This window comes from Lathamus discolor, chromosome 3 (genome assembly GCF_037157495.1).
Source record: "Lathamus discolor isolate bLatDis1 chromosome 3, bLatDis1.hap1, whole genome shotgun sequence".
NCBI lineage: Eukaryota > Metazoa > Chordata > Aves > Psittaciformes > Psittacidae > Lathamus > Lathamus discolor.
The window spans coordinates 64099172-64124996 of record NC_088886.1 but is presented as its reverse complement, the minus strand read 5'-3'; the positions used below and the strand labels follow the sequence as shown (position 1 = coordinate 64124996).

The window sequence follows — 25825 nt, the reverse complement described above, 5'->3', positions numbered from 1 at the left end:
GAACCTTCTATGCAATGTAAATGCATAACAGTACCTGCTAGCTGTAGAAGACAGTACCATCTTTTTGGAAGTGGAATGAAAATGGACAGAGTACTTACCATCTCCCCAAGGGAAACCCCAGACAGACGATGGTTTCAATGGTTTCTATCAAGACTCATACAGATTGCTTTTAGGCCAAACTTGAAGAACTCTGTCCCCTGCATCCCAGTACTCTGTTCCTTTGCTTAGTTGATGAGTAATTAACTTCTGTTTTTAGGTCTCTAATTTCTGTTTAGGTGTATAACGACCTAAAATGATGCTAAAAAGTTTAAATCATGCTGCATGTGATCACTAAAATCAGAGAAGAACTGACAAAAGAAACAGAAGTGAAGTGTCCTGACAATCACTGGTGCACAGCTGGTGAAACAGCCTTCAGGAAAGGGCAGGGAAATGCGTTATACACCATCTACAGCAGTATGTTTGTGCACTCTGTTCAGGTTTGTGATATATTATAAATTAGTTATAAAAACTCTCCATTTCTAAACTGGAACATGAATCAACAGATTGTGTTTTACTCTAGAGGGTATATTGTATAGTACTTACATTGCAGTAAAAAGTCAGTATTCAAAACAAGGGGGAAAAAAAGCTTCTGCATCACCAGCTGCCTTCTGGTAACTTGTGGCAAAACTCTTGTACAAAGCATCACAGTGCTCTACCATTGCATGCTACCCTGTAGTTTGGTTCTTGACACCCAGAGGCTCCCCACCACCTCCATTTCAGGAACTGCAGTCCTGAAAAAGGAGGCCAGGGCTTTCAGACCTATGTGAGTGCAGAGACAGTCACAAGAGCACTGCTTGAATGTGATCCAACAAGAAGGCACGACACAGTGGTCAGAAAGATGCATGTCTCAGGCAAAATGAATTCCTGGCACAATGCAGTAAGCTGTATGTTCAAAGACACCATTAGCAAACATCTTACAAGAGCATGCTGCAGTTTATAGAAAATTATGCCAAAAATTATATTCTGAAATAAGAAATGTTAATTAAAACATTGTTTTATTTCTGCCAAAATATGTATAAGGCAAGCCTCTGCTTTTACAAAGCTCTCAGTTTTATACGATATTCTTAACAAAGCTAGTGCTTAACTTTAACCAGTTACTGTGGTGACATTATCTACACATACAGGAGGGAAAAAAAATACAGTATTTTACCTCAATATGGTTTTAAAAAAGACTGTATTAGGTCATGTAAGATGGATTCCATGGTTCAGCAGTGTTACACCAAAAAAATAACCTATTTCAATGTATTGGAACTGTATTCAGTGTAATCACACACAAATATCAACATACATAAAATCCTAGGACTATCTTAAAAATTGCTACAATGTTTGAATATATTATTTATATTTGGGCTCATATATTTTAAATTAAATTTAAAATATACTGACAATAAAAACAAGCTTTTAAAAATCTAAAGAAGTGCTAACTTGTGACAGCAAATGTAGACATATGCTTGGCACAGAAGCAATTCCAACTGAGCTGTACATTGCTAATGGAATGAATGTGGCTAATTTACAGTCAGAACAGTGATGGAAGGTTGAAGGCAAGAATTAAACATGTCACATCTACTCTTGGATGTAAACATGCAGCAGACATTCAAGAATGAGCACTGAATGACACCTCAGGAAAGAGTTCTGTTGCTTCTAAAAAGAGTTATACATTCAACTGCAGAGAATCTGGATTCATAGTAACTGAAGCAGAAGATACCATCTCATTACCTCCACTTATTTTGTTGCATTTCCCCCTGCATTTTTTTTCAGTAAAGATACCTTAATTCCAGACATCTAAAAGCATATGAAGAGCTTACCTGGAAAGAGCAGAACTCTTTAAATAACTTCCTGTGGAAAATACTCAGCATTATCAACAGAACGATGAACAGAAAGGCAAGGAAACACTTCTTGTACTTTCTTACAAGAACCAAGCACCACAGGTGCTTGGTACCTACCACATATATGGTGTAAAACCATGTTATAGATAAACATCACCTTTCTAATACATCCAAAAACCTGTTGTGTTTTTTAGTATCTCATTCTTACAAAGCATGGATTTCGGAGAAAAAACCAATGAATAATCTTCCTCATTCACAATATCCAGCAAGAAAAACTGTCACAGGAGGAAAATGAGCAACAACTTCAAATTTGGAAAGTGATGGTAGCTTAAATACAACAGAACATGCGCAACTGATAAGGAAATATATTAACAACAAAACACAGAAGAAATGCAAGGTTTCATTTATCAATTTTAAAACAATTCAACATAATCCATTACAGTCTTTCGAATTACAGCCATAAAAATAAGTTAGGAACACAAAACAGGTACATACTTCCAAAAATCAGAGAAGACGGTATGAGTAACTGAAATGCAAGCATATGCTACCAAAATAATCCATTTTTGAGGAAAAATAAAACAATAGTTTAAAAAAGTTACAGTAAAACCCTCAGGGTATTATCTTGTAGAAGCCAGATCTAGAACATTAATCTACCCCTTATTAAGCAAACAAAAAGGGAAGCTTTCTTGCAGTTTCTCTAAAGCAAAGAAGTTGAACAGGACTATAAAATTATCTGAATTCTTTGAGAAAAAAGATTGCTGGGCACTTGCGGACAGCACAGAAATACAACGTTTAAAGAAAAGTTTATCTTACTTTATATTACACTCAAGATTTTTCACTACCGAACTGCTGGTTTATTTTACTTTGAAGACAGTTCTAAGTTTATTTGACCATTTACTATGTGTCCCAGAAATTCTCAAATAAAACTACCAAATATCCAATTACTCAATAAATACCAGTACTCCCATTATGCAAATCTTAAAGAAAATCACATCATTCAAGTTATTGCAAATAAATACCTAGCTACAATTTCATAAATATTTAAATAAAATTCTGCTAAGTATAGCTTAGCCCCCTAAATATACAACTAAACTAAGGAATCTGTTGACTGAAAGTCAGAAAAACAGCTCAGAAAAGCAGGTTTGGTTTTGGAACGTTAGATTCCTACATTTTGCTTGTAGGGCAAACTCAAAGCACGCTACCCCCCCTACTTCCTGATGCTCTGTGCTAGCTACGCTTCTTTGGTTAGTTACGAGCTATAGACTGAAAGTTTTAAGATACAAAGGTATCTCAAAGAGAAAATGTGCATATGCTCACAGATTGCAAAGGTTACAGAAATCACTGATCCCTCCTCAAATCTTTTCTGTTCTCAAGAAACATACACCATCTCCCTGTGTCTAGAATAATGCTTTTCAATCTGGAGGGCCTCAGACAAGAGTCTTAGCCTGGAAAGGGCTAAGGAATGACAGCTAAGAATGCAAATTCGTATTTCCTTTATAGCAACAAGTGTATGAAGAGATCTACTGAAAAATTTAATGGAACTGTCAGTTGAAAGCACAGAAGAGTCACCGACCGATGGACAGGAGTTACTGTTCCTTAGTACAGTAGATACAGTGTTTTCCAAAGCTGTAGGACATCCTATTCAAAAGCAAAGAGCACATATTCCTATTATTTCCTTTAAACTGTTCCTTGGTGACAAATATTGACAGGTTCACCCAAAATACTGAACCTGGGCTATATGTAACACAATTCCAGCAATGTGGTGATTATGTGGCCTACTTGGTCCCCTCCTGTGCACCCAGCTTTAAAGCATTTTCAACCTGCTACTTATGGTTCTTGGAGAAATTCCTCAGGGAAGTAACCAATTATATCACCTGAACATTTTCACTACTGTGATTCTTGCAATTAAAGTATCATTGTATAAGGCAAGCTCCAGTTCAGATATTACTACCAACTTCTCCATCATTTCAGAGTCATTCTGCACTTCCCATTCTACACAAGCAGTGCTGTGAGCCACTGCTCTATGCTGTTCTGTCTTACTTCATGTTGCATCTTATTGGCCGAATGACTACATTTAATTTTTGAAAGATTCTGCCCCATTAAGGGTTATAGGTAAAAGGCTGAAGATTAACATAGCATGCCAAGTTAGGGTAATACAAGATAGTTTTGACTACCAATTTGACTGTAAGTATGGCATGCTGGAACAGATTCACAGTTCACAAAGCTCAGCAAGCCCTGGACTCTGAAATTTCTTTAGTGTCTTGCTCTGATATGATAAACAACCCAAAAAGCTGATAATTTATGTCACTGCCAACAGAAGGAAAACACTATTTTTGCTTGGCTGATGCAAGCGGAATTTCTCCTTTCCCATTAACAATACTTCATTAAAAAAATCTCAGAGCCCTCTTCCAGACTCTGCTTGTCAATCCACCACTAAAATGTGGAAAAGAGGATGGGATGCTTTGGTTAACATTTTAAAACATCTCTCTCTTCACGTGTTCATTAGCACAAGACAGAAAGAGCATGGGGGGAAACGAAGGAAATCATAACGTTTGTGCCACTTGCCATTCTACAGGTAAGGGACTGCTGATGGGGTTTGTATGAATGTGTATTTTTACAAGGGTTATGTGTGAGTACGAAGTCACTCTACATAACTATCCATTGTGAATAGACCTCCTGAAAACAAGTGCTTTTTAAGACACCTTTTTTGTTTATTAGGTCCCCCGTTTTTAATTTTTTTTGGTGTGTTTCCGGTTATATGCAAATACTTCAACAAGTGAAGTGTTTATAACAGTCTGATTGATTTAAGTTCTGACTGCATCCAGGTTTCCTTAAGGTTGGTTTTGGTTTAAAACAGAAGAACAGCATGCTTTTATATTTACCTATTGCACAATTAATCACTTTTGCATTATGTTTCCTATTAAAGTAATTCTACGACTAAACTGAATAGCTCCAGAGAACCCATTTTGGTCTCGTGTCAGCCCAAGGACTCCCAGAACAAAATAATAACAATGAAAAAAAATAATCTCTAATTAAGCCACTACATAGAAATGTCCTGAAAAAGCCTTGGAGAGTTCATGAGTAAACACCACTTGTGTAAAAAACACCTCTGGAAGAGTACAGTACAGGATACAGACGATAGACCAGAATAGCTGCAGATGGAGCTGTTAAAGACAACAATTATGCATTCAGAATGTTTATTATGGGCTCTTTGTTTCAAATTGTGGTTTAAAAATCCCCAGAGGATATTTAAAGCATAAGATCTACTTTGAAGGTTCTACCAAGAAGTTGATTTATAATCAATAAAAAGAATGAGCATTACCTCTGAGCAAGCACTCTGTCATAACCCTACTCTTGGTACCAGGAACATCCAGCCTGTGTTCACAGAGCAGAGTTTTCCCTTCTGTTGGAACACTACAGGCTATCCTGATGATGGCTGGATTATCCACAAAGATTTCCAGCTTTCACTCTGAATTTCTTCCTTTGAACGTTAACATTCTTACAATAGTTTTATATAAGCAACAGAATTATAGTATTATAATTTAATAACAGATTTCTGTTATTAAATCAGCCTTCTAAAAATATAAAAATATTGGATCTCACGAAAGTGTCTTTCGATCATACTGCAATCTTCACAGTCTTTCTTCATAAGAAACCTAATTAGAACCATCGCTTTACAACTATGATGTGTATTCATCTGATTTCATGTAACTAGACAAAACAGTTAAAAACTGTATTTGCTAAGATTAAATACAGTCAAATTGCAAACCCATACAATCTGACAATGTTGTCATGTGCTCTTTCAAAGAGTGCATAGGACGTATTTCTGCAGCAGTCAGTACAGTAAATTCTTTTGATGCAATCCCAGTCAAAGCTGTAAACATTCCTAATTGCAGTTTCTTGGAAACCTTTTGTTCCTTTCAAGTTTTTATTAGCAAGTTGCACTGGAAGATCCCCTGCCTTTTTCTTTTTCCTCTCATCAGTTACAGGCAGTATCATCACCTTCAACCCCTCCAGCTGTTCAGAACTACTCATAAGCATTTCTTCAATAGACTCAGGGTAGGAATCCTTTCCTTGCAGTGCACAATGACACTTTCCACATGCCATTGTTAGCAAGGCTCCCAGTGCATGATCTTGAGAAGCAGGTTGATGAGGAAGTGTGCTATGCCTTAATGGGATTTCCTGCAGGTTTGGGATCATAACCGTATAGGAAAGTAGCTGCTATTACAAGGACTGCTCCAAAGAAAAAGACACTGAATAGAATAAGGATGGGGGGAAAAAAAAAAAAAAAGAAAAAAAAAGAAAAAAAGAAAAAGTTAGCTTGTTTCAGTTGATGCAATTTCTTTTATGTGTTACAATCAAAGACAAGACATTGCGGGAACACAGGGGATAAACTGTATTTGTCCGATTTATAAAGAACAAAACAATTTGCATATATTTATTATAGAAGGATGCAGGGAGAAGTTGGAATAAGACATTTACATCCACAAAGTAGCGTATCACTATAGTGACATTCTGAACATTACAATTACAGTTTCATGGAACAACTGTCAAAAGTAATCAGAACAACCTTATTTTTTCCCCCTTTCTTTTGCCTAAAGCTCTGTGCAAAATGCAAGCAGAAGCTAAAGTGCAATTGCTGCAGTTATCCAGCAATGTCTAACATCTTACACATAGCATGTTGTTGGAGTCGTGTTTGCTTTGAAGTCCAAAGCTTATGTCAAAACAAATTACTGCGGCCCAAGAAGCAGTTTGCTAGTCAGTATAATCTAATTTTTGGCAGATACATCAAGATTTATGTAAGGAGAAGATAATAAAGGCATCCTTTGTATTGTGACACATGGGCCTTTTAGGTTGTTTGGATAGTTACAAGTCTGAAACAAAATAACCCAAAGCCAACAGATGATCAGTACACATGTTAGAAAAGAACCTTGTCATAAAGACATGACAGTGTTGACAATTTGAGCTTCTGAACCAAATGCTATAAAAACTGTGGCACATGACTTTATAAACCTTTAGAGAATACAGTTAGCCTGTTTCTGGACACGATCCATTGCAACACATTGAAACACTTATAGCACTTTACATTTATTATCCCAATCAAAGATATTTATTGAAGCACAGAAACAATTGTGCAGTTTCAGTTAAAATAAATTCAGTTGGCATAAGCCAGGTACTAAAGTTTGATTAACTTGACTTAATCAAGTTTTATTAAATGAGATGGCTTCAAGTTCTACATGCTGCTAGTTGGCTTCACCTCGTTTAATTATTTACCACGGTTTCCATTTTCACCATGTTTGCAGAAGCTGGCAAGTTACTTATTATTTTCCATTTGAGCACACAGAAATACCTAAGCCACTTTGTACATTTGTTTTAATAGGACAAGTATAGGCTGCTTATAATTGAAATTCAATGTCTTCCACTTTTTAAGCCTAAATAGTTGTTCTGCTTCCCTTTTTAATGTTTATGGAAAGTCCTGCTTATACTGCAAGTGCTTTTAGATAAAAATATGGTTATTTTGTATCAGATAAAGTTCCGAATATTATTCAAAATATTTTTATACTATGAGTAATGTGTAACGTGAGGAGTGTAGGTCAATCATAAGCAAACTCCTATTAATATTAGTTGGAATAGAGAAAGAAGGTTGGAATATTACTTCTGCACTCCACATACTAACATGCACTGCCAAAACAAACACTGTTGTGGAACCTAACAATATACAAACCCTGCAGTGCACAGAACTACTAAAATCTGATTCACACAACATCTGGACACAGTGTATTGGGCCTAGAAGCCTATAGCAACAATTTTCCTTTTTTGTTTGGTCAAGTTGTTTTCACTAGTAAGTACTAGATTCCTTTACTAATAAATACGGGATTCTTTATGGTACTTGCTGCAGTGTAACTTCCATGTGTGTATGCAAAGAGACATGTATGTGGAGAGCAAAGCAGGACCTGAACACTCTGAGGAAGGTCTGGTAGGGAGGAAAAGGAGAGAAAGGGACAGTGAACTAAACCACAAGCCAGAGTAGCTTGTCAAGAGCCAAGATCTGAGTGCCAGTTATTCCTGACCTGTGGGGGACTCTGTCTTACAGGAAATTTAACCTTGCCAACTAGGTATTACCTATGGGATGTTATGAAACTCAACTTTCATGTGCAAGTTGCATATATGTGGAAAAGACTTCTTACCTTGTAGGGACAAAATCTTGCAGCCAGAAATAGGAGATCAATGTTGACAGTATAATAGAGAGAGAAGTTGCAAATCCCTTTAAAATGTTGTCTGCATATTTTATAACAGCAGCAATCACCAGCCCTCCGAGTGCCTGCAAAAAAATAGTAACGCTTGGATTTGCAACCTGCAAATTCAACTCAGAGCATCTGTTTTAACAACATGCACTTACTTTAGGAAAGGGTTTTGTCTATGTTTAGGAGCATCACATTTATGTTATGGATATGGGTTGTTAAATATTGGAGAAGTTCTTTCCCCATTAAAGAAACTGTTGATGATATTACCATCACTAAATCAGTGGAAGTGTTTGTACACTGCATTTTTAGCCATAGGAGGAAGGGCTTTTTTATATTATTTCTATTAAACATTTCAAAACAAATAAAGTTTACATGCTTTTATGTTGCATAATACTTTGTATTACATACATTCACTATATATTTTCAAGGTTTTTATTTAGAGGTTTATTCTAATAGTGATAGAGCAGACTTTCGGCTATAGAATTCGCAGTAGCTTCAATGACACCCATTAGTTTCCCCAGTCATTTATAGGACAGTAAATCCCAAGTGCCTCCACAGAAACATGTGATACAAGTTATCTCACCTGTAGAACAACAACTACCCAAGTAAGTTTATTGTATCCTTGAAAAAATCCGTTCTTTGACAGCTGCTCTCCATCATAAATGTATACACCCATCAGTCCAAATATGCTACCAAAAAATCCTGAAAATACAAGATTGATTTAAAAACTTCAGGTGAAAAACATGCAAATGGGTTCCTTGTCCTCAAGGACTGCTCACATATTTCCCATTTTAAAAAAGGACTGCCCCTTGTGATACCATCACATTCAAATGCAGCCAGTGTTCAAATAGGTATTCACATTTAAAAGCTGCTTTCCACACTTACAACAAGTTTTGACTGTTTCCAGTAGGATTTTCTTCTGCTTTTATCTTCCACTGCTTTCTACTGGAATGGGGTCATTTTTGTTTGTGGCATAAATAGCTATGATTCTAAGATTCTATGAACATATTCTACTGAGTTTTGCATGGAGGCAAATTAAGCTCACTGACAAAAAGGAATTAAAAACAGAATCATAGAATAGTTAGGGCTGGAAAGGACCTTAAGATCACCAAGTTCCAACCCTCTGCCATGGGCAGGGACACTTCACACTAAACCATGCCACCCAAGGCTCTGTCCAACTTGGCCTTGAATACCACCACGGATGGAGCATTCACAACCTCTCTGGGCAACCCATTCCAGTGCCTCACCACCCTTACACTAAATAACTTCTTCCTTATATCCAGTCTAAACTTCCCCCGTTTAAGTTTTAACCCGTTACCCCTTGTCCTGTCACTACAGTCCCTAATGAAGAGTCCATCCCCAGCATTCTTATAGGCCCCCTGCAGATACTGGAAGGCTGCTATGAGGTCTCCATAGCAGGTGACTTGATTCTCACTGTTAGCACAGGCATTTCTGTCTTCATATATCACAGTCATAGTTACTCATTACCTTCAACAGTTCATGTTTAGATGCAGCCTCTCCTGACCTCATCTTTTTCACAAAGCAACTACTGGAACATTCAATATATGACCAGGCCACCTGGTCATCAAACCTATGAACTCACTTGCTTTCATACACACTTCCGTGCACTGCAGAAAATCTGAAGAATGTTTGAGGAAATCCTTGATGATTTTTTTTTGGGGGGCAATTACAACTGTTTAATTGGAAATTGTTTCATGTATCCTCGTTGCCCACCAAAGCTCTTTTAGTATGGAAATTGAGAGTGATAGTAGTCAGCTTTCCCTGGCAATGGATTTTACACTGTAGCTCCATCCAGAGCACCAAATCTTCCCTTAAATCCTAGACCAAACCCCACCTACTCACCCTTCTCTGCCTCCAGATTTCCCTAACATAACCTTTCCTGATGTATTCCCTCCCCTACTTCTACAATAAATACTAGCAGATAGTAAGGTTTTGAGCCCCTTCTCTATCCTCAATTTGCAAATCATTATGGGCATGTCAAACTATTAAAATATAATCAAAATGCAGTTCTGTGTTTTTAGCTGAAACCATTTATAATTAAAACACAGCAACAGGAAAAGAAAGGAAAAAAAATACTGCTGATATTCAGACATTTTTGACTATACCAGTATCTGACCAACCATAACTACAAATAAACTACACCATCTCCTGCTTCTATGGTACATTCTACCAGACTCAGCACTCTATATTGCACATTTATCTTAATTCTTCAGCATGCAGTATCTCTAGGAGATGACCTGAATGAAACTTACCAAGCTGAATGTTTCTGATCCACACAGACTGCTTGGTTTCCTTTAAGATTTTCTCAAAGTAAACGCCAGCAAATCCACTGGAAAAGCAAGCTATCAGAACTGCCATCAGGCCCACAAACTGAGATCCTGCCGAATGCTCCTTAGCAGCTGGTGCTTGGGAGTCTGAAGGCCACTGGATGTAAAAACAGTTACACAACATTCACTGGTTAAATCAAGTCAAGAGCACCTATAAAATGCGAGTTTGTTCTCTAGCAACTAAATACAATCCCATGCTTGCAAAGTTTTGTATTTTCACCATAGATACCTAGAAAAGTCTGCAAACCCACCAGTTTTATTTCTGCATATTTGTAAGGAGTAAACCTGTACCTGAACTGGGAGAACACCCTTCAATTTAAACAGGGCCAGGATTTATGTTTTCTAAGGCAGAACTGTTTGTCAATCCCAGCATAATTTGTGATGGTCATTCATACTCAACAACTTTTGCAACCCAACAGTCACCTTATAAATACAAGTACAGGCAGAAAACCACATACACAAGCTGCCTTTAAAGTTGGATCAGTTGACTTTTGCATGTGCCTCTCTTCAGTGATTATGCAGATGACTAAACCCGAAATTTGTGAAGCTAAATCCTGCAATATATCTACTGCTAACAGAATAAAATGCAATGCCATAGATAAAAATCATACTGAAGTCTGCTTCAGATGTTCTGCTTTCAGATGCTATCAGAATGTTTTATTCTCATTTTTAATTATTAAATTTGAAAATTCTACAAAATGTAATCCTCAGATTCTTTTTTAAATCCTTAACAAAAAAAAAAATTAGGATATGCTAAAATCTGCTAAAAATTCTTAGAGCTTAGTCTCTTACTCCATGATCCTGCCCTCTAAAAACTACAACCCCTTGTACCTGCACTATTCAGAACAGAGGCCAAGTTTGCCTCTTGAAAAAGTTCAAGTAAATTTATCATACTGAAACCATATCACACTGTGAGCAGCAGCAGATCAGTAAGTCCCTCATGTCTGAAGAAGCATGCTAACAAATACTGCTAGCACTGTTACTTGCAGGTTGCTCCAGAGCTCCTGTCTCATTCTACAGGGGAGCACTGGAACACAAAAAAGGCGTTATCTTCTGTCTTCAAACCAGTTCTGGTGTCCTCTAGCCCTTGCCAGTGATGATTCTTAGCTCCTGACCATACTCTTGTGCTCATGTGAAGCTGGTGGAATCAGAAAGTAAGCACAGAAATCCACGTTCCTTGAATAAACACATTAAACAAACTCAAACTACCTGTTAATACTTACCTGAACAAATGCCACTCCTGTCATCAGTATTACTAATGAAAGCCACTGGTATACACCTAACTTCTTGCTCAACATGGACACAGAAAACAATGCTGTGGTAAGAATTTTCAGTTGATATGTAACCTAGAAGAACCCAGAAACAGTTACTACTGCATAATTCATGGATGGATTTGAAATGTACAGAGAAATCCAAAGGTACAGTACCTGATACGTGGCTGCGTCGAGGTTCGACAATGCTACATACAGCAAGTTATTCTGAAGAGTATAAATCCCTGAAGGAATAGCAAGTTTAAGAGTTTCCATGGGTTTATTAAGGATTTCATCATGTAGCACTCTGTTCAGAGTCCGTAAATTGCACTCTACCCAAAGAAACAATAAAAGAAACACACATTCACTATAAGGATGGGGGGGCAGGCATATGGATAAATATGAATATATATAAATGAATTATCTATGTGAATATCACATGTATATATGAATATATAAAAAACATTCTGTACTTAAAGATTGTTGCCTCCTTTCTAAAGCTATCACTGCTATCAAGACCTCAAAATACTATGTTTGTTTAACTTTCATGAGACTCAGATATATGCAAGGAAAAAGGGCTGCAAGGTGTCTTCCAGGTATATCGGAACTAGAACAATTATTCAGAAGAATTTAAGTACAACTTAGTGAAAACATGTCAATATTTCCAGATGAATGTAATCTAAAAAGTGCACATTTAGAAGCAAGTCATCAATATTTATGAATATACAATGATATTTGTAAGCTGTTGAAGATCAAATATATATGTCAAGGAACCAGATAAATTCAGTCTAGAATGTACAAAGAACTGGAGTAAATCTGAATATACATTTCCATGCTTAAACCTGCACTTCTTCCTGTAATAATGAACTTGTTTTCTCCCTTCTGCGTCTGCTGTTTGTTTTCATTTTTTTTTCCCTATTATTCATGCTTTGGACACCTTAAAGCTTTTCATTTTTTCCTACTTTTACATATGAATGTCTTCAAATGCCTGAGCAAACACAGCTGCTCGGCTTCTTTTCTACTACTAGCTTTAACCTGTTAGTAGAAAATTCATTCTTCAACTGCTCAGTATCCACATTCTTTAAAGTTAACTCTTGCAAGCAAACAGACAATATCTTTTTTCTGTGTTGAAGAATGAGGTATGATTAGTGTCACTCCAAGACTATTTCTAACATTTCTAACATGAGAAGGGAAATGCTGTTTTCACGCCTGTACTCACATGGCTGTTCTGCAGTTGCCACTACAATACAGCATATTGATTAGGAAAATTACTTGGTGCAAAATTTGACACATACTGCTGTCTTTGTAGACCAAGAGAACACAGGCCAAAATCTTCAGAAGTTCAGCAATAACTACTGCAGTGGATGATAAGTAACGAGGTCCTTCTTCCTTCAGCGTCCGAGAATAACGCATGGTCAAGACTAAACTTGTGGTCTGAAAAACCAGGATGCTCAAGGAAAGGTATTTTAAATTGGTAGACATTTCTTGACTTTTTTCTTCCTGAAACAGAAAAAAACCCAAACCCAGGCTTAAAAGGCAATACTGCAGATAGAGGTTTCCCATGGGAATTGGCATGTTAAAAGAAGTTATCCAGGGAGCTCAGCCAAATGAAAACAACAAACCTAATCTGGTATTTTAAAAGAAAAAGGAGATGAACAGTTTAGAAATGTTTTTTCAAATACAAGATTACAAATGGGGAAGCATATCAGAACATTAGAGTGAGAACTAATAGAGAAAAGCAATATTGCTTAGCTGTAGTAACAACAAAGTAAAATAAGGACTAATAACTGGTAATTAGCTTTTCAATAACTGGTTTCACTAAAGAAACCTCTCAAGGTAAATCAGTGCTGGATTTCTCTATGTAGGTGAAGGCTCAGAAGGTATTACCAAAGCGAAGGAGCAGGAGGCACTGCAGAATGCCCAGCACCCCTGCTGCACTGAGCTATTCTCAGAATGAGATCTTCTCACCCTTCCACCAGGTTGCAGTCTCTGCCTTGCCAGATGACACAGTGCCAGCACAGCACAGGCTGAGGGCTGCGCTGCTTTACATGGGAATGAGGTATGCCTGATGCTGAAGGAAAAGGAGAGTTGTGGGAAAGCAGGGTTAGAAAGGAACATGTGGGAAGGAGGAGCTGCAAGGAGGCAGCACCAAACCCGTCCAGCTGGTTATTGTGCTCAATTGGTTCAATACAGATGACTGGTGATTGCACCCACTTTCTCACACTGCACCAACCACCACAAACCTTACATTAGTAAAGCTGTATCATCTTCACCTCTACCATGAACTTTCACCAAGCTGACATGGTTTCCTTTGCCCTTTGTCACCAACTGAAGTATTAACTGAGTGCAGAAGACTAACAGATTCAATGCAATTTGCATTTTGAGAGTACAGTACATTACAAGGACATTACATTCAGAACATTGCATCATTTTCTGCTGTTCTTCATACTAAGTGTTTCCATAACACAGAAATGAATGCGTTTGATAAAAGATTAACTACTACTGCCTTCACTGCCCATATATTCAAAAATGGAGCTGTGCTTTATAATGAAAAAGTAAAATCAAATAAGTAATTAGAAGTCAACAGAAATGTTTTCAAGTAAAAGAAAAGCAGTAAGAGTCAAGACAATAAATAACCATTCTGACTTTTGGAAGGCTAGAGATGCATAATCAATACTTAATGAATGCATATGCCAGAGCTGCCCCTGTGCATGTTTTAGATCTACAGGCACACAAGTTTTGACTCATTATCTAGGTTTGTACCACTGCTGAAGGATGTGCTGGTACCTCTAAATATTTGTAGCTGAAACTGGAGCAGTTTCTTGCTCGACCGCATTTCTCTAGCGCAAGATGCATTTCGTAACAGTTTTCATTGCTATGAGATCTGGAAAGCTGTGCTATTCAAGTATTTCTGACTTGCCTTTATCTTGTCTCTAAGCAGTAACAGATTTTCCCCAGTCAAATAGACAAACTCAAATTAATACCTACATGGCACAGATTGGATGCTTAAGAGACACTGCAAACAAATACAAATTGACAATAGCCACAGAGATAGGAAGTACATACTTGTATCCTGCACACTAAAATTGTTTACCTCAAGAATTATATGGCTGTAAAAATATTTCTAAAATCATCTCAGCCAAGAAAAAGATGCCAGGATGCAGAAACTGAGAAGAAATACAAAAGGATTCCTTTAAGGAATCTTAATAAGGAATCTCTAGCGTGAGGTGTCCCTGCCCATGACAGGGGGTTGGAACTAGATGATCTTAAGGTCCTTTCCAACCCAAACCATTCTATGTTTCTATGATTAATAGAAGATAACTTTTGTATGAACTATGGTGTCATTTAGCTCACTGAAGAAACAAATACTAACGACACAACTGCACCGGACAATGTAAATCAGACAAATGAAGAAGAAAGCTGCAGGCAACATTCAAGATTTGCTAACTTTTCCCACATGTTCTGGTGGAATAACCCTTTACATGAGGATGTGAACTGTGGAATTATGCATCCGCATCAGCAAAACACAGAAGATCAGTTAGTCAAAGAGGAACAGCTTTGAAGAACAGGTTTGCTATACCTGAAAACAAGGAGGAGAATGAGAAGAACAGTTCCCACGAAGGGATGAAGAAGGGACATGCAAGGATCAGACTCTCCAGAGGAATAGAGATCAGACTCTCCAGCAGCAGAGAGAAGATGGAGAAAAAAACCCAAAATCTATTGGGAGAAAATACAGAACTGAACTTCATCAGAAGGTCTGTCCATGGTACCGAGGAAAACTAACACTGCAGAATGCACACTTACATGAGACAACTTGCACAACATTTTTTCCACCTTTTCCATCTACCTCACTTTTTGGTATTGAGACCTGACAATCTGGAAACACAATAAGCTGTGGCTAAGAGGAACACCACCAGATTTCATCCAAGCACACTTGCAGATAAATAAGTTTTAAACTTTTTGGCTTTCACTTTTCAAACTGCTTCTGAACAAACTACAGGTACTGGGAACACACATCCCTCCTGAACTGGGACCCAAATTTCTGCCTTCTGTGAGCCTGTGAAGTGACAAAGGGTCTTATAAATGTTCCCAATTCTGAGAGATCAATTTCATAACCTTCAAAACTGGTCACAGTCTCAGAAAATAATGTTCATGTGAATTTCTTGCTGAAATAGAACCATCTATTTACTAAGCAGCTTAAAATGGAATTTTAAAAGCAAATTGCTACTATCTTGTTTATGAGCAAGTATCAAAGCATTCAGCATGAAAACATACCAACTAGGTTAACAGTTTAGTAAGCCCATCAGCAAAGCCATAAAGAATACATACCACACTAGTGCCTTGAACTACAGTCTCGTCTTCAGTAGTAATCGTGATACAAAAAGGAGCTTTCCCAACGTGTCTCAAAAAGGTACCAGTAGCAGGAAGCATTTCTTTGCCATAATTCACTAAAGCAGTTTCAGAGTTTCCAAAACTCACACAAAATAGACTTTAAGTGCCCAGTGTGCTAGCTGAAATAAGGATATCTTTAAGAGCTGTCCTGTCAGTGGCCAGCAAGGCAGGCTTGTAAAGGACAAGTGCGTGAAGTTTCTTGCTGTATTTACAAATAGTTGGTTCACTGAAACTTATGTGTACCAATAAAATAACCACCCTTTACTGAGCACACATACTATCTTATCAGCTCTCCTGGTCCCTCTTTCTTTCTTTAAAGAGAGCTGAGTATGAGCTCATAAAACTCTGCAAACAGGGGACTCCCGGATCCAGAGAAGGATCTAAGCACCAACCTTCAAAGGGTTGGACCATCTTTAAATGCATTTCACAGCAGGTTTAGATTTAGAGGTTTCTACCAGAGGTGTAATTGCTTTCTTCTAGCCATGAGTTTCTGCTGCTCTCACTGCAACAAACTGTGCATCATATACTAAGTGTCTTCAGGAACAGCTCACACTTTGTCTTAAACCAATAATGAACCTGATTCTCAATGTGTTTCCTATACAGAGTTACAACCAGGCTTAGATTTCTTCCTGGGCTTTGGACAGACTACTCAGTACTGTGTTCCAAAAATCAGATTTAGGTTTGCCAATTCAAAGACACAAAGTTGAGGGGTCGCATTTACTCAATGACTTTTGAACTGTACCTTGCAGTGAGAGGTGCCAAGTACCTGCAATTCCCAGGCTGCCACATAGCCTGTCATGTCAGTTAACGCAGTGACTTGGCTTATTGTTCTTTTCTTCTATTAGTCTAAGAGAAAACAAGTAAACCGCTTCTTCCTAGTTTATTCAGTATTACCATGTAGACACACCCTACAGCCAGCAACATGGAAGGCAGGGACAGAGCTGAAAGGCAGGTCTATATAGGAAGTTGGCATTCAAGCCAAGTATTTGCAGCCACGTAACATTCACCTTCGGTACACACAGGTGGATAAAACGCAGAACTTTTCTTAACTTTTGTCTTTTACAGATGTGATGGTGTAAACCTCTGAGCTTCTGAGCTGCCAGATAGCTGCAGTAAGAGAACTTTGTGCAAAATTAAGGACCAGTTTATGAATTTATCCTATTCTTGAATTTGTAGGAGGCCTCAAAACCTGAAAGAATTACTTCAGCTCAAGGTATCTAAAACACTAAAACCAAAAAAAGAAACCTCTAGAAAGAGACATGACTTATTGATTTGAAATACTTTTTAGTTAAGCTGAGAGCCTAGAGACTGTCTTGAGACATTTTCCACAGATGGAGTTATGCTGCACATCATGGACATCACTCCACCAAGCATGGCCTAACATCATCTTTGAGAACAAGAGAGCAGGGACCACTTCACAGATCCAAGCACCCCTATACAAATCCTGATACAAATACGTTAAGGTAAACTAAGTATAGAACTGTTAACACTCAACTTTTTCAAACATCAAATATCTAGTTGAATAGCATGTTTTAGGCTCACTGAAATTACATTTTCACATACTGTTTTATAAAGAACGATGAAAGCTCATCCACAAAGGATGTGAATTTCATTCATTTGTGCATTTCTCCTGCATCAATTACTTTGAGAGTTCCTTCAGTATCTGAAACTATCCAATATTCTGCATTATATTTCACAAATTCAGCATGAATTACTAAGAAAGTTTTTCTTAGAAGTTGGCTCACTTTTTATTATATTCATTTGATATAATTTTTTCCTAAATTAAAAAAAAACAAAACCAAACCCAAACCTAACTACTATCATGCTTGCAATCTTCACAGTGATGACGTTACATGAGTTACACTTCCTCTAGCCTGTGAAAGGTTTTCATTGCTGATGGTCTTTCACAGTAAAAAGCCAGGTTACAGAAGTTATTGCTAGTGCTTATTCCATTTTAGGATCAACGAGTTTAAGACTGCTTAACCAAACTAAAGGCACTTGCAGATTAGTTATAATACAAAGTCAAGCAGAACCAGACAACCAACCTCTTAAAACTGCAGAAGGGTAACTTGAAGTCTGAAGCCTTGAGCAAAACTTTAAGACCAGATTCTGTGTCTGCAACCTGCTAGAAAATAAGCACTGACAGAATCTGCCTCACAGAAGGGTGGGAAGTAAAGTACACTACTGCATTCCAGTGGAATGGATATGGACACACTTCCGGGCCATTTGCTTTGAATTCACAGCAGCAGATTGAAAAAATATTACTGTGTTCTCCTATTTCTCAAATGGAATGTGAGCCTGGTGCTGATGCTACACCTTTACAAATACAATAAGCTGGCAACAAAGAGGAAAAAGACAATTCTTAGGTGGAGCAAGAGCTCACAGAACCTGAAGGACCTATTTTTATTACTTCCTTCTACACTTTGCACTTGCATTGCCCTCCTCCCTATGTTGGCTAACAAATAATATACTACTATCCCTCAGAGGAAAGTTCTGTTCCATAAATTTTTCACTTGGATTCAATATAGCCTTCTTCCCACCAAAATTAGTATCAGATACAACAAATACATTAGTTATAGAAATAAATGGATGAAGTTCAATAAGCCCACGTGCAAGGTCCTGGATACGGGCTGGGGAAATTCCCAATATCAGTACAGGCTCAGTAATGGCTCAAGAGCAGCCTGGTGGAGAAGGATGTAGTGGTGCTGATGGACGAAGAATTGGACATGAGCAGGCAATGTGTGCTTGCAGCCCAGAAAGCCAACCTTATCCTGGGCTCCATCAAAAGTAGTGTGGTCAGCAGCTTGAGGGAGGTGACTCCGTCATTCTGCTCTCATGAGATCCCACCTAGAGTACCACATTCAGATTTGAGTCTCCAGCAGAAGCAGACTTGGCCCTGTTAAAGGAGGACCTGAGAAAGGCCACAAAATTGAATAGAGGGATGGAACACCTCTCTTCTGAAGAGCTGGGGTTCAGACTGGAGAAGAAAAAGGCTCTGGTGAGACCTTACTGCAGCCTTTCAAAATATAACAGGAGCTTTTAAGACAGACGGAGACTTTTTACTAAGGCCTGCAGTGTCAGGACAAGGGGAAACGATTTTAAACTGAAAGAGGGGAGATTTCAATTGGATATAAGGAAGAGAGTTTTTAGCATGAGGCTAGTGAGACCATGGCAGGGAGGTTGGAAGTAGCTGATCTTTAAAGGTCCCTTCCAAACCAAAGTATTCCAGGATTCTGTGATAAATACCCCAGATAGTACTGAGGGTGCACAGACTTTTCTAAATCTAGTAAATGTTGCTGGACTGGGTTGTGAACAAGATCTTACATATATATATTTGAAGTGCTAAATTTGGACTGCTATCATGCAACAATACATTTCTTTCTCTCCCCACCCTTCCCAATGCGTGTCCTTTCATACGTGTATTTATTTTTTTCATAAGCCGTGTTATAAATATTTCTAATAATCTTAAACCTCCTATTTCTCACTTTAAAATATCGCTATTAATGTTTTCAATCTTTCTCATATGATAGAGGTTTCTCCTTCATTCCCTCCCATGTGTCTATACTTGCTAGCTGTTCCTCACCAGATACAAGGCACTCTTCACCTAGACAACTGCAACGCACTCCATCATTTCAAAACTTACCTTCCTTTTTCTTTTGTTTTTTGGTTTGTTACTCATTCTTCTCGTTGGATACATTATAATGTGTATTGAGCACGCTATGGCAAAAACAAGCTATGTTCTTCTTAGATCTTGTCTTCTTCTTCAGAAGCGTTATTCAAAGCAAATCCTCTAGCAAAGTTTTTCCTGCCTCTTCTAGCAGAAACTGAGTAACAGAGATGTTTTCACAAGAAGGTTTCCTTCAGGCAGTGTTTCCAATTTCTTCATTGACATTAGAAAAAAACCACTGAAAATAATTGAAAACATTACTGCATTCAAGTAGTATCTTCACAACAAGGACAGCAAGCACAACACAGCAGAATGCTGGTGGACCTTGCTCCTGCAACGTCATCTAGTACCTATATAGATAGTCCTATCTAGTACCCTATCTTGGTGTGCTCATTTTAGCTAGGGCAATTTTCTTCATGGTAGCTGGTATGGGGCTCTGGTTTGGATGTGTGCTGAACATTGTACTGATAACACAGGATGTTTTTTAGCTTACATAGGGTCAAGGCGGTTTCTGCCTCTCACCCCACCACCGAGCAGGCTGGGGGTTCACAAGGAGCTGGGAGGGGACACAGCTGATCCCAAGGGACCAAAGGGATACTCCAGACTGTATGGAGTCAGGCTCGGCACATAAAGCTGTGGGAGGAAGGAGGAAGTGGGGACATTCAGCGTTTGTCTTCCCAAGTAACGGTTACGTGTGACGGAGCCCTGCTGTCCTGGAGATGGCTGAAGCCTGACCATGGGAAGTGGTGAGTGAATCCCTTGTTCTGCTTTGCCTGTGTGTGTGGCTTTGGCTTTCCCTGTTCAACTGCCTTTGTCTCTACCCAGGAGTTGTTTCCTCACTTTTACCCTTCCCATTTTCTCCCCCATCCCACTGGGGAGGAGTGAGCAAGCAGCTGCTTAGGGCTTAGTTGCTGACTGGGGTTAAACCACCATATTTGGCCTTTTTAAAATCATGCAGGTACCTTTTAGCACTGGCAAGGGCACTTTTGCACAGAGCAGTTACACATTAAGCTATAATTGCTAAAGATCAAGCAATGATTTCTTCTCAACTTTGCTCAAAAGCCCCAGGCTTTTGCCAAGCATAGTAGAGGCTGTATCACTGGCCTAACACTCAACCAGGAAACTGCACCACTGCCAAGTCTATCAAAGGGAATGCAATTATATATTAACTAACATCTAATTTCAGATAATGTCATAGATTGCTTGGGATTCAGGTAAGGTTTTCCTCTAGGTTGACAGAAAACACAGCAGTTAAAACACATGGTTCTGATGACCTTGCAGAGATTTTCTTTCTTTCTTTCTTTTGTGGGGGAGAAAAAAGAAAAAAAATCACCATTCCAATCTATGAATCAGAAAGGAAAAGTTGGGCATTGCGAACCTTAAATGCCAATATGTGGCTAAATAATCTTTAAGCCCACCCCACCCCCTTTTATCCTTTACACCAAGCCTAAGAGTCCAAGGACAAGATTTCCTTGACCGATGAGAATTTGTTTTGATGACTATTAAAGAAATCACATACGGAGAATAAATATTCAGCATTCAGGAAATTCAGGCCCTCATTGAGCCAAATCTAACACCAATATTTCTTGTAAGATGAAGCCTTCAACTATGCACACAGTAGTGCAATAGTTTTATATTGACATAACAGTCATTAAGCCAAACTCTGCCTGCCAGCACAGAAATCTGATACAACCTGCCTTAACTGCCTCTCTCTTTTCAAATAGCGCATACACTGCACTCATTGTATGGACCACAGAACAGAAAGATCCTAGTAGTCACGGTCAGACTCTGGGAGCAAGGAGGCATTCAGTTCTCAGTTTCAGTTCAAGCACACAGGAGGGCAATGCCAAGAGCTGAAGCACTGCCTGAATCCTGCATATCTCTCAAGCCAACGAAGGGACTTGACTTAAGGTGCTGAAAGGCTGAGCGCTGAATACAAGCTACAGTTTACTCTTACATTACTTATGAATTACTAATCAAGCCTCAGTATTTGAGGCAATGCAGCCACCCTCACTCGAGGTGACCTAGCTTGAGTAACACAAACTAATACTACAGTGAAAATCAATCTGTAGACACTGCCAAAAGCTAGTAGTAAGAAATGAAATTAGACAGCTGAACAGTGCACTGCAGGGGTGTGACTGTAGGACAAGAAGGTCCAAAAATTCAGTGGAAAATCCTGAACTCCTAACCATCTTACATTCGTATACTAGATCCTAAGAGGTGCAGATTTTAAGAGTCTCTCCTCCCTTCTAGGGACACCCACTATCAATGTGACCCACCTCTGTAGCCTGCTGAGCTCCAGTGAAGACACTGACCCTGTGCAAGCAGTGTGCATATGGGTATGAACTGGACTAACTGGTGAGGAATAAACCCAGGTGCCAAGCAACCCACTAATAGTAAGAGAGGAATAACTATCTAGCAAGCCTGCACCAAAATCAAGTATGCATTGCCCTCAGTTAACACTCCAAGTCTGGAACTGTTTCAAGCAGACACATGTGATTAGTGGGACTGAGGTGCCCTCAGAAAGTCTGTGATGGCACCGAGCTGTATGGTGCAGTCAACATGCTGGAGGGAAGGGATGGGATCCAGAGGAACCTGGACACACTGGAGAGGTGGCCAATGCCAACCTCATGAAGTTCAACAAAGCCAAGTGCAATGACAACCAACCAAAACCTGGGTCAGGGCAATCCCAGGCACAGCTACAGGTTGGGCAGAGAACAGATTCGGAGAAGCCTGAGGAGAAGGACTTGGGGTGTTGGTTGATGAACAGGAGCTGCTTCAGTGAGCACTCACAGCTCAGAAACCCCCCCTGTGCTGGGCTGCATCAACAGGAGCGTGAGCAGCAGGTCAAAGGAGGTGATCCTGCCCCTCTGCTCTCGTGAGACCCCACTTGCAGCACAGGACATGGAGCTGTAGGAGCAAGTCCAGAGGAAGCCATGAGGATGAGCAGGGGACTGGAGCACCTCCCGTATGGAGACAGGCTGAGAACACTGGGGCTGTTCAGCCTGGAGAAGAGAAGCTGCGTGGAGACCTCAGAGCAGCTTCCAGTGTCTGAAGGGGGCTGCAAGGGTGCTGGAGAGGGACTCTTCATCAAGGACTGGAGTGAGAGGACAAGGGGTGATGGGTTCACACTGAAACAGGGGAAGTTCAGGTGAGATCTAAGGCAGAAGCTCTTCCCTGTGAGGGTGCTGAGGCGCTGGCACAGGGTGCCCAGAGAAGCTGTGGCTGCCCCATCCCTGGCAGTGCTCAAGGCCAGGTTGGACACAGGGGCTTGGATCAACCTGCTCTAGTGTGAGGTGTTCTCACCTGTGGCAGGGGGTTGGAACTGGATGAGCTTTAAGGTCCCTTCCAACACAAACCAGGCTGGGATTCTGTGATTCTATGATTCTTTTTCCCTAGATGCCTGGCTTGGACAATCCCTGCCTTTTTTGTTCTGTTATTGCAGACAGCGGCATAACTAGCACAATTAGGAATTAGGCTGTGTAAGAAGCCTGTAGGATTGTTAAAGACATAAAGACGCTCCTAACAACACACTGCTCTAAATAAAGCAAATTTATACTTGTAATTACCATAGTCTTTACCAAACCCAGTGTTTTTACTGCATATGCTACTTCTACGAACCAGAGCATCCTGCATCCCAAAAATATGGAAGATTCTTATCTTCCCGAACTAACTCTCAATCACACAATGCCTAACAGTGCACAAGGGAATCATGAATCACAACTCCCTCAAACTCACCCTGCAGCTCCTAAAGAAATCTGATGTTGCCCATTCTACTCTAGAAGAAAAGCACACACACCACAGAGCTGGAGTCTCCTCCAGCAAAGTGTCTGCACAGCAACAGCTTCCGTGGAGCAGGCCCCGTGTACACAGCTAACAGTGAGGAGCTGAACGGGTCTGGCTCAACTCAGTCTGAACAGGAGCTTCCCACTGTGGCGTTTGCTCAGTTTGGGAGGTCTGTTGCATACATGTCCCACATCGCACACCCTCCATCGCACAAAGCAGTCTCAGCCTCCTCCACCCAATCCTTCCTTAAATCCTCTTCTCTGGCACCCAGGTCTCCCTCACAGATGTAAAAGACAGTTTTGAAATGAAACAGATGTGCGTACCTGTTGGTGTTTATCTTTTACCTTCCAGCCTGCTCCATACGATGCATTACCTCACTACATGCGTTACCTCTGCACCCTCTGGTTTTACGACACAATCCATAAGCCTTGTCCTGCTAAAACATTTCCCACCTGAAACCCCGGCGTGAATGTGACACCATGTCAGTACCGACGAGGTGTTAACTTCGTAATTCTTGTGCTACCTCCACCACAGCACTACCCGGAGCACAGGAGACCTCCTCGCCAGAGCACTGCCCGCACACAGACAACAAACCCACCGAGCGGCCACAACCCCAGCACCGCCGCTGCTGCTGACCACATCCACATCCACATCCACATCCACATCCCTTCCCAATTGCACAGAATCAACTCGGTTGGAAAAGACCTCGCTACACACCTCACTGCAGCCTCCTTCCAGGCAGTTGTAGCTGCTCCCCCACAGCAGCTCCTCCTTCACCCCTCCCTGCCCCTCAGACCACTCCGGTTACCGGCGTTTCCCTCAGTTTCTCCTCCATCCCTCTCTTCCCCTCCCACAGACCCGCTTCCCACCCCGTCCACCAACCCCGAGCGTCGCTCAGAGGCCTCCCCCGCGCTCCTTCCCTCATCCATGACCCTCCGGGGCAGCCTCCGCCGCTCCCGGCCCAGGCCCCCACCTGCAGCGCCGACCCCGCTCGCCGCCGGCTCCGCTCCACCGCACACACGGTGCTTCCGGCAGCGCGGTCCCGTCCCGCGAACGCTCCGGCTGCAGCCGCGGCCCCGCCCGCTCCGTTCCGTTCCCAGCGCCGCGGCAGCCGGCGAGGCCGGGCCCGGCCCGGCGTGAGGCGAGCGAGGGTGCGGGGAGCCCGCGCGGCCGGGAAAACCCTTTAAGCTCATCCGGTCCAACCGTTCCCAGCCCTGCCAAGGCCGCCACTGACCCATGGCACTGAGGCCTCGTCTCCACGGTGTGTGCACACTTCCAGGGACGGTGACTGCAGCCCTGCCCTGGGCAGCCTGTTCCAATGCCTGAGCACCCTCTGGGGAGGGAATTGTTCCTCAGCTCCATCTAAACCTGCCCTGGTGCAGCTTGAGGCCATTTTCCCTTGTCCCATCCCTTGTTCCCTGGGAGCAGAGCCCAGCCCCTCCTGGCTCCATCCTCCTGTCAGGCAGTTGTAGGGAGCGATAAGGTCCCCCCTGAGCCTTCTCTTCTCCAGACTGAACCCCCCAGGTCCCTCAGCCTTTCCCCATCACACTTGTGCTCCAGGCCCTGCACCAGCTCCATTGCCCTTCTCTGGCCCCGCTCCAGCACCTCAATGTCTCTCTTGTAGTGAGGGCCCCAGAGCTGAACACAGGATTCGACATGTGGCCTCACCAGTGCCCAGTGCAGGGGCACAACCACTGCCCTGGCCCTGCTGCCGCACTGGTGCTGATACAGGCCAGGATGCTGGTGGCTTCCTGGCTGCCTGAGCACAAGCTGCTCATGTTCAGCTCCATCAACCAGCACCCCCAGCTCCTTTCCCATGAGCGGTTTCCAGCCACTCCCCTCCAAGCCTGGAGCGTTGCAGGGGTTGTTGTGGCCCAAGTGCAGGACCTACAGTTTGCCTTGTTGAACCTCATCCCTTTGGCCACAGCCCTTGGATCCAGCCTGCCCAGATCCCTCTGCAGAGCTTCCTGCCCTCCAGCAGATCAACGCTCCCACCCAACTTGGGGTCATCTGCAGAGCTACTGGGGGTGCCCTCGATGTCCTCATCCAGGTCATCAATGAAGATATTAAACAACACTGGCCCTAACACCGAGGCCTGAGGGACACCAAGTAGATGTGACACCATTCTATGCCATACTTGGGCTCTGTCATTCAGCCAGTCCAGTGAAGAATACACCCATCCAGGCCATGAGCAGCCAGTTTCTCCAAGAGAATGCTGTGGGGGGCAGTATTTTTTACTGTCAGTGTTTTACTTAGGTCCAAATAGACAATG

At 41.0% G+C, this 25825-nt stretch overlaps 1 protein-coding gene across 7 annotated transcripts; it reads right to left on the bottom strand.

The window, feature by feature from the left end:
• Positions 1-1017: 1017 nt before the first annotated feature.
• SLC35A3 (solute carrier family 35 member A3) lies at positions 1018-24807 on the bottom strand. 7 transcript variants are annotated; one of them, XM_065669527.1, is made up of 9 exons: positions 24527-24595; positions 19744-20005; positions 13004-13208; positions 11886-12040; positions 11682-11804; positions 10384-10555; positions 8694-8812; positions 8054-8187; positions 1018-6118 (listed from the first exon to the last, which is right to left on the bottom strand). In XM_065669527.1, the coding sequence occupies exons 2-9, from the start codon at positions 19795-19797 to the stop codon at positions 6028-6030; spliced, it is 1053 nt and encodes a 350-aa protein (XP_065525599.1). In that variant the 5' UTR covers positions 19798-20005; positions 24527-24595; the 3' UTR covers positions 1018-6027. The 7 variants fall into 7 exon arrangements, with proteins under 7 accessions (XP_065525599.1, XP_065525603.1, XP_065525604.1 ...); XM_065669531.1 differs by lacking the exons at positions 19744-20005; positions 24527-24595 and adding an exon at positions 24788-24807; XM_065669532.1 differs by lacking the exon at positions 19744-20005 and having other exon boundaries at positions 24527-24709.
• Positions 24808-25825: the final 1018 nt, after the last annotated feature.

Bases quoted from the DNA above. Each gene is read 5' to 3' on its own strand.
- SLC35A3 (XM_065669526.1), bottom strand. From the start codon at position 13,826: ATGTTCCTTTCTAACCCTGCTTTCCCACAACTCTCCTTTTCCTTCAGC. The intron at 13,209-13,595 runs GTAATACCTTCT...TTTCTGTTTCAG, and splicing joins CCTCCTGCTCCTTCGCTTTG to GAAGAAAAAAGTCAAGAAAT. The intron at 10,556-11,681 runs GTAAGTATTAAC...TTTTACATCCAG, and splicing joins CAGGAGTGGCATTTGTTCAG to TGGCCTTCAGACTCCCAAGC.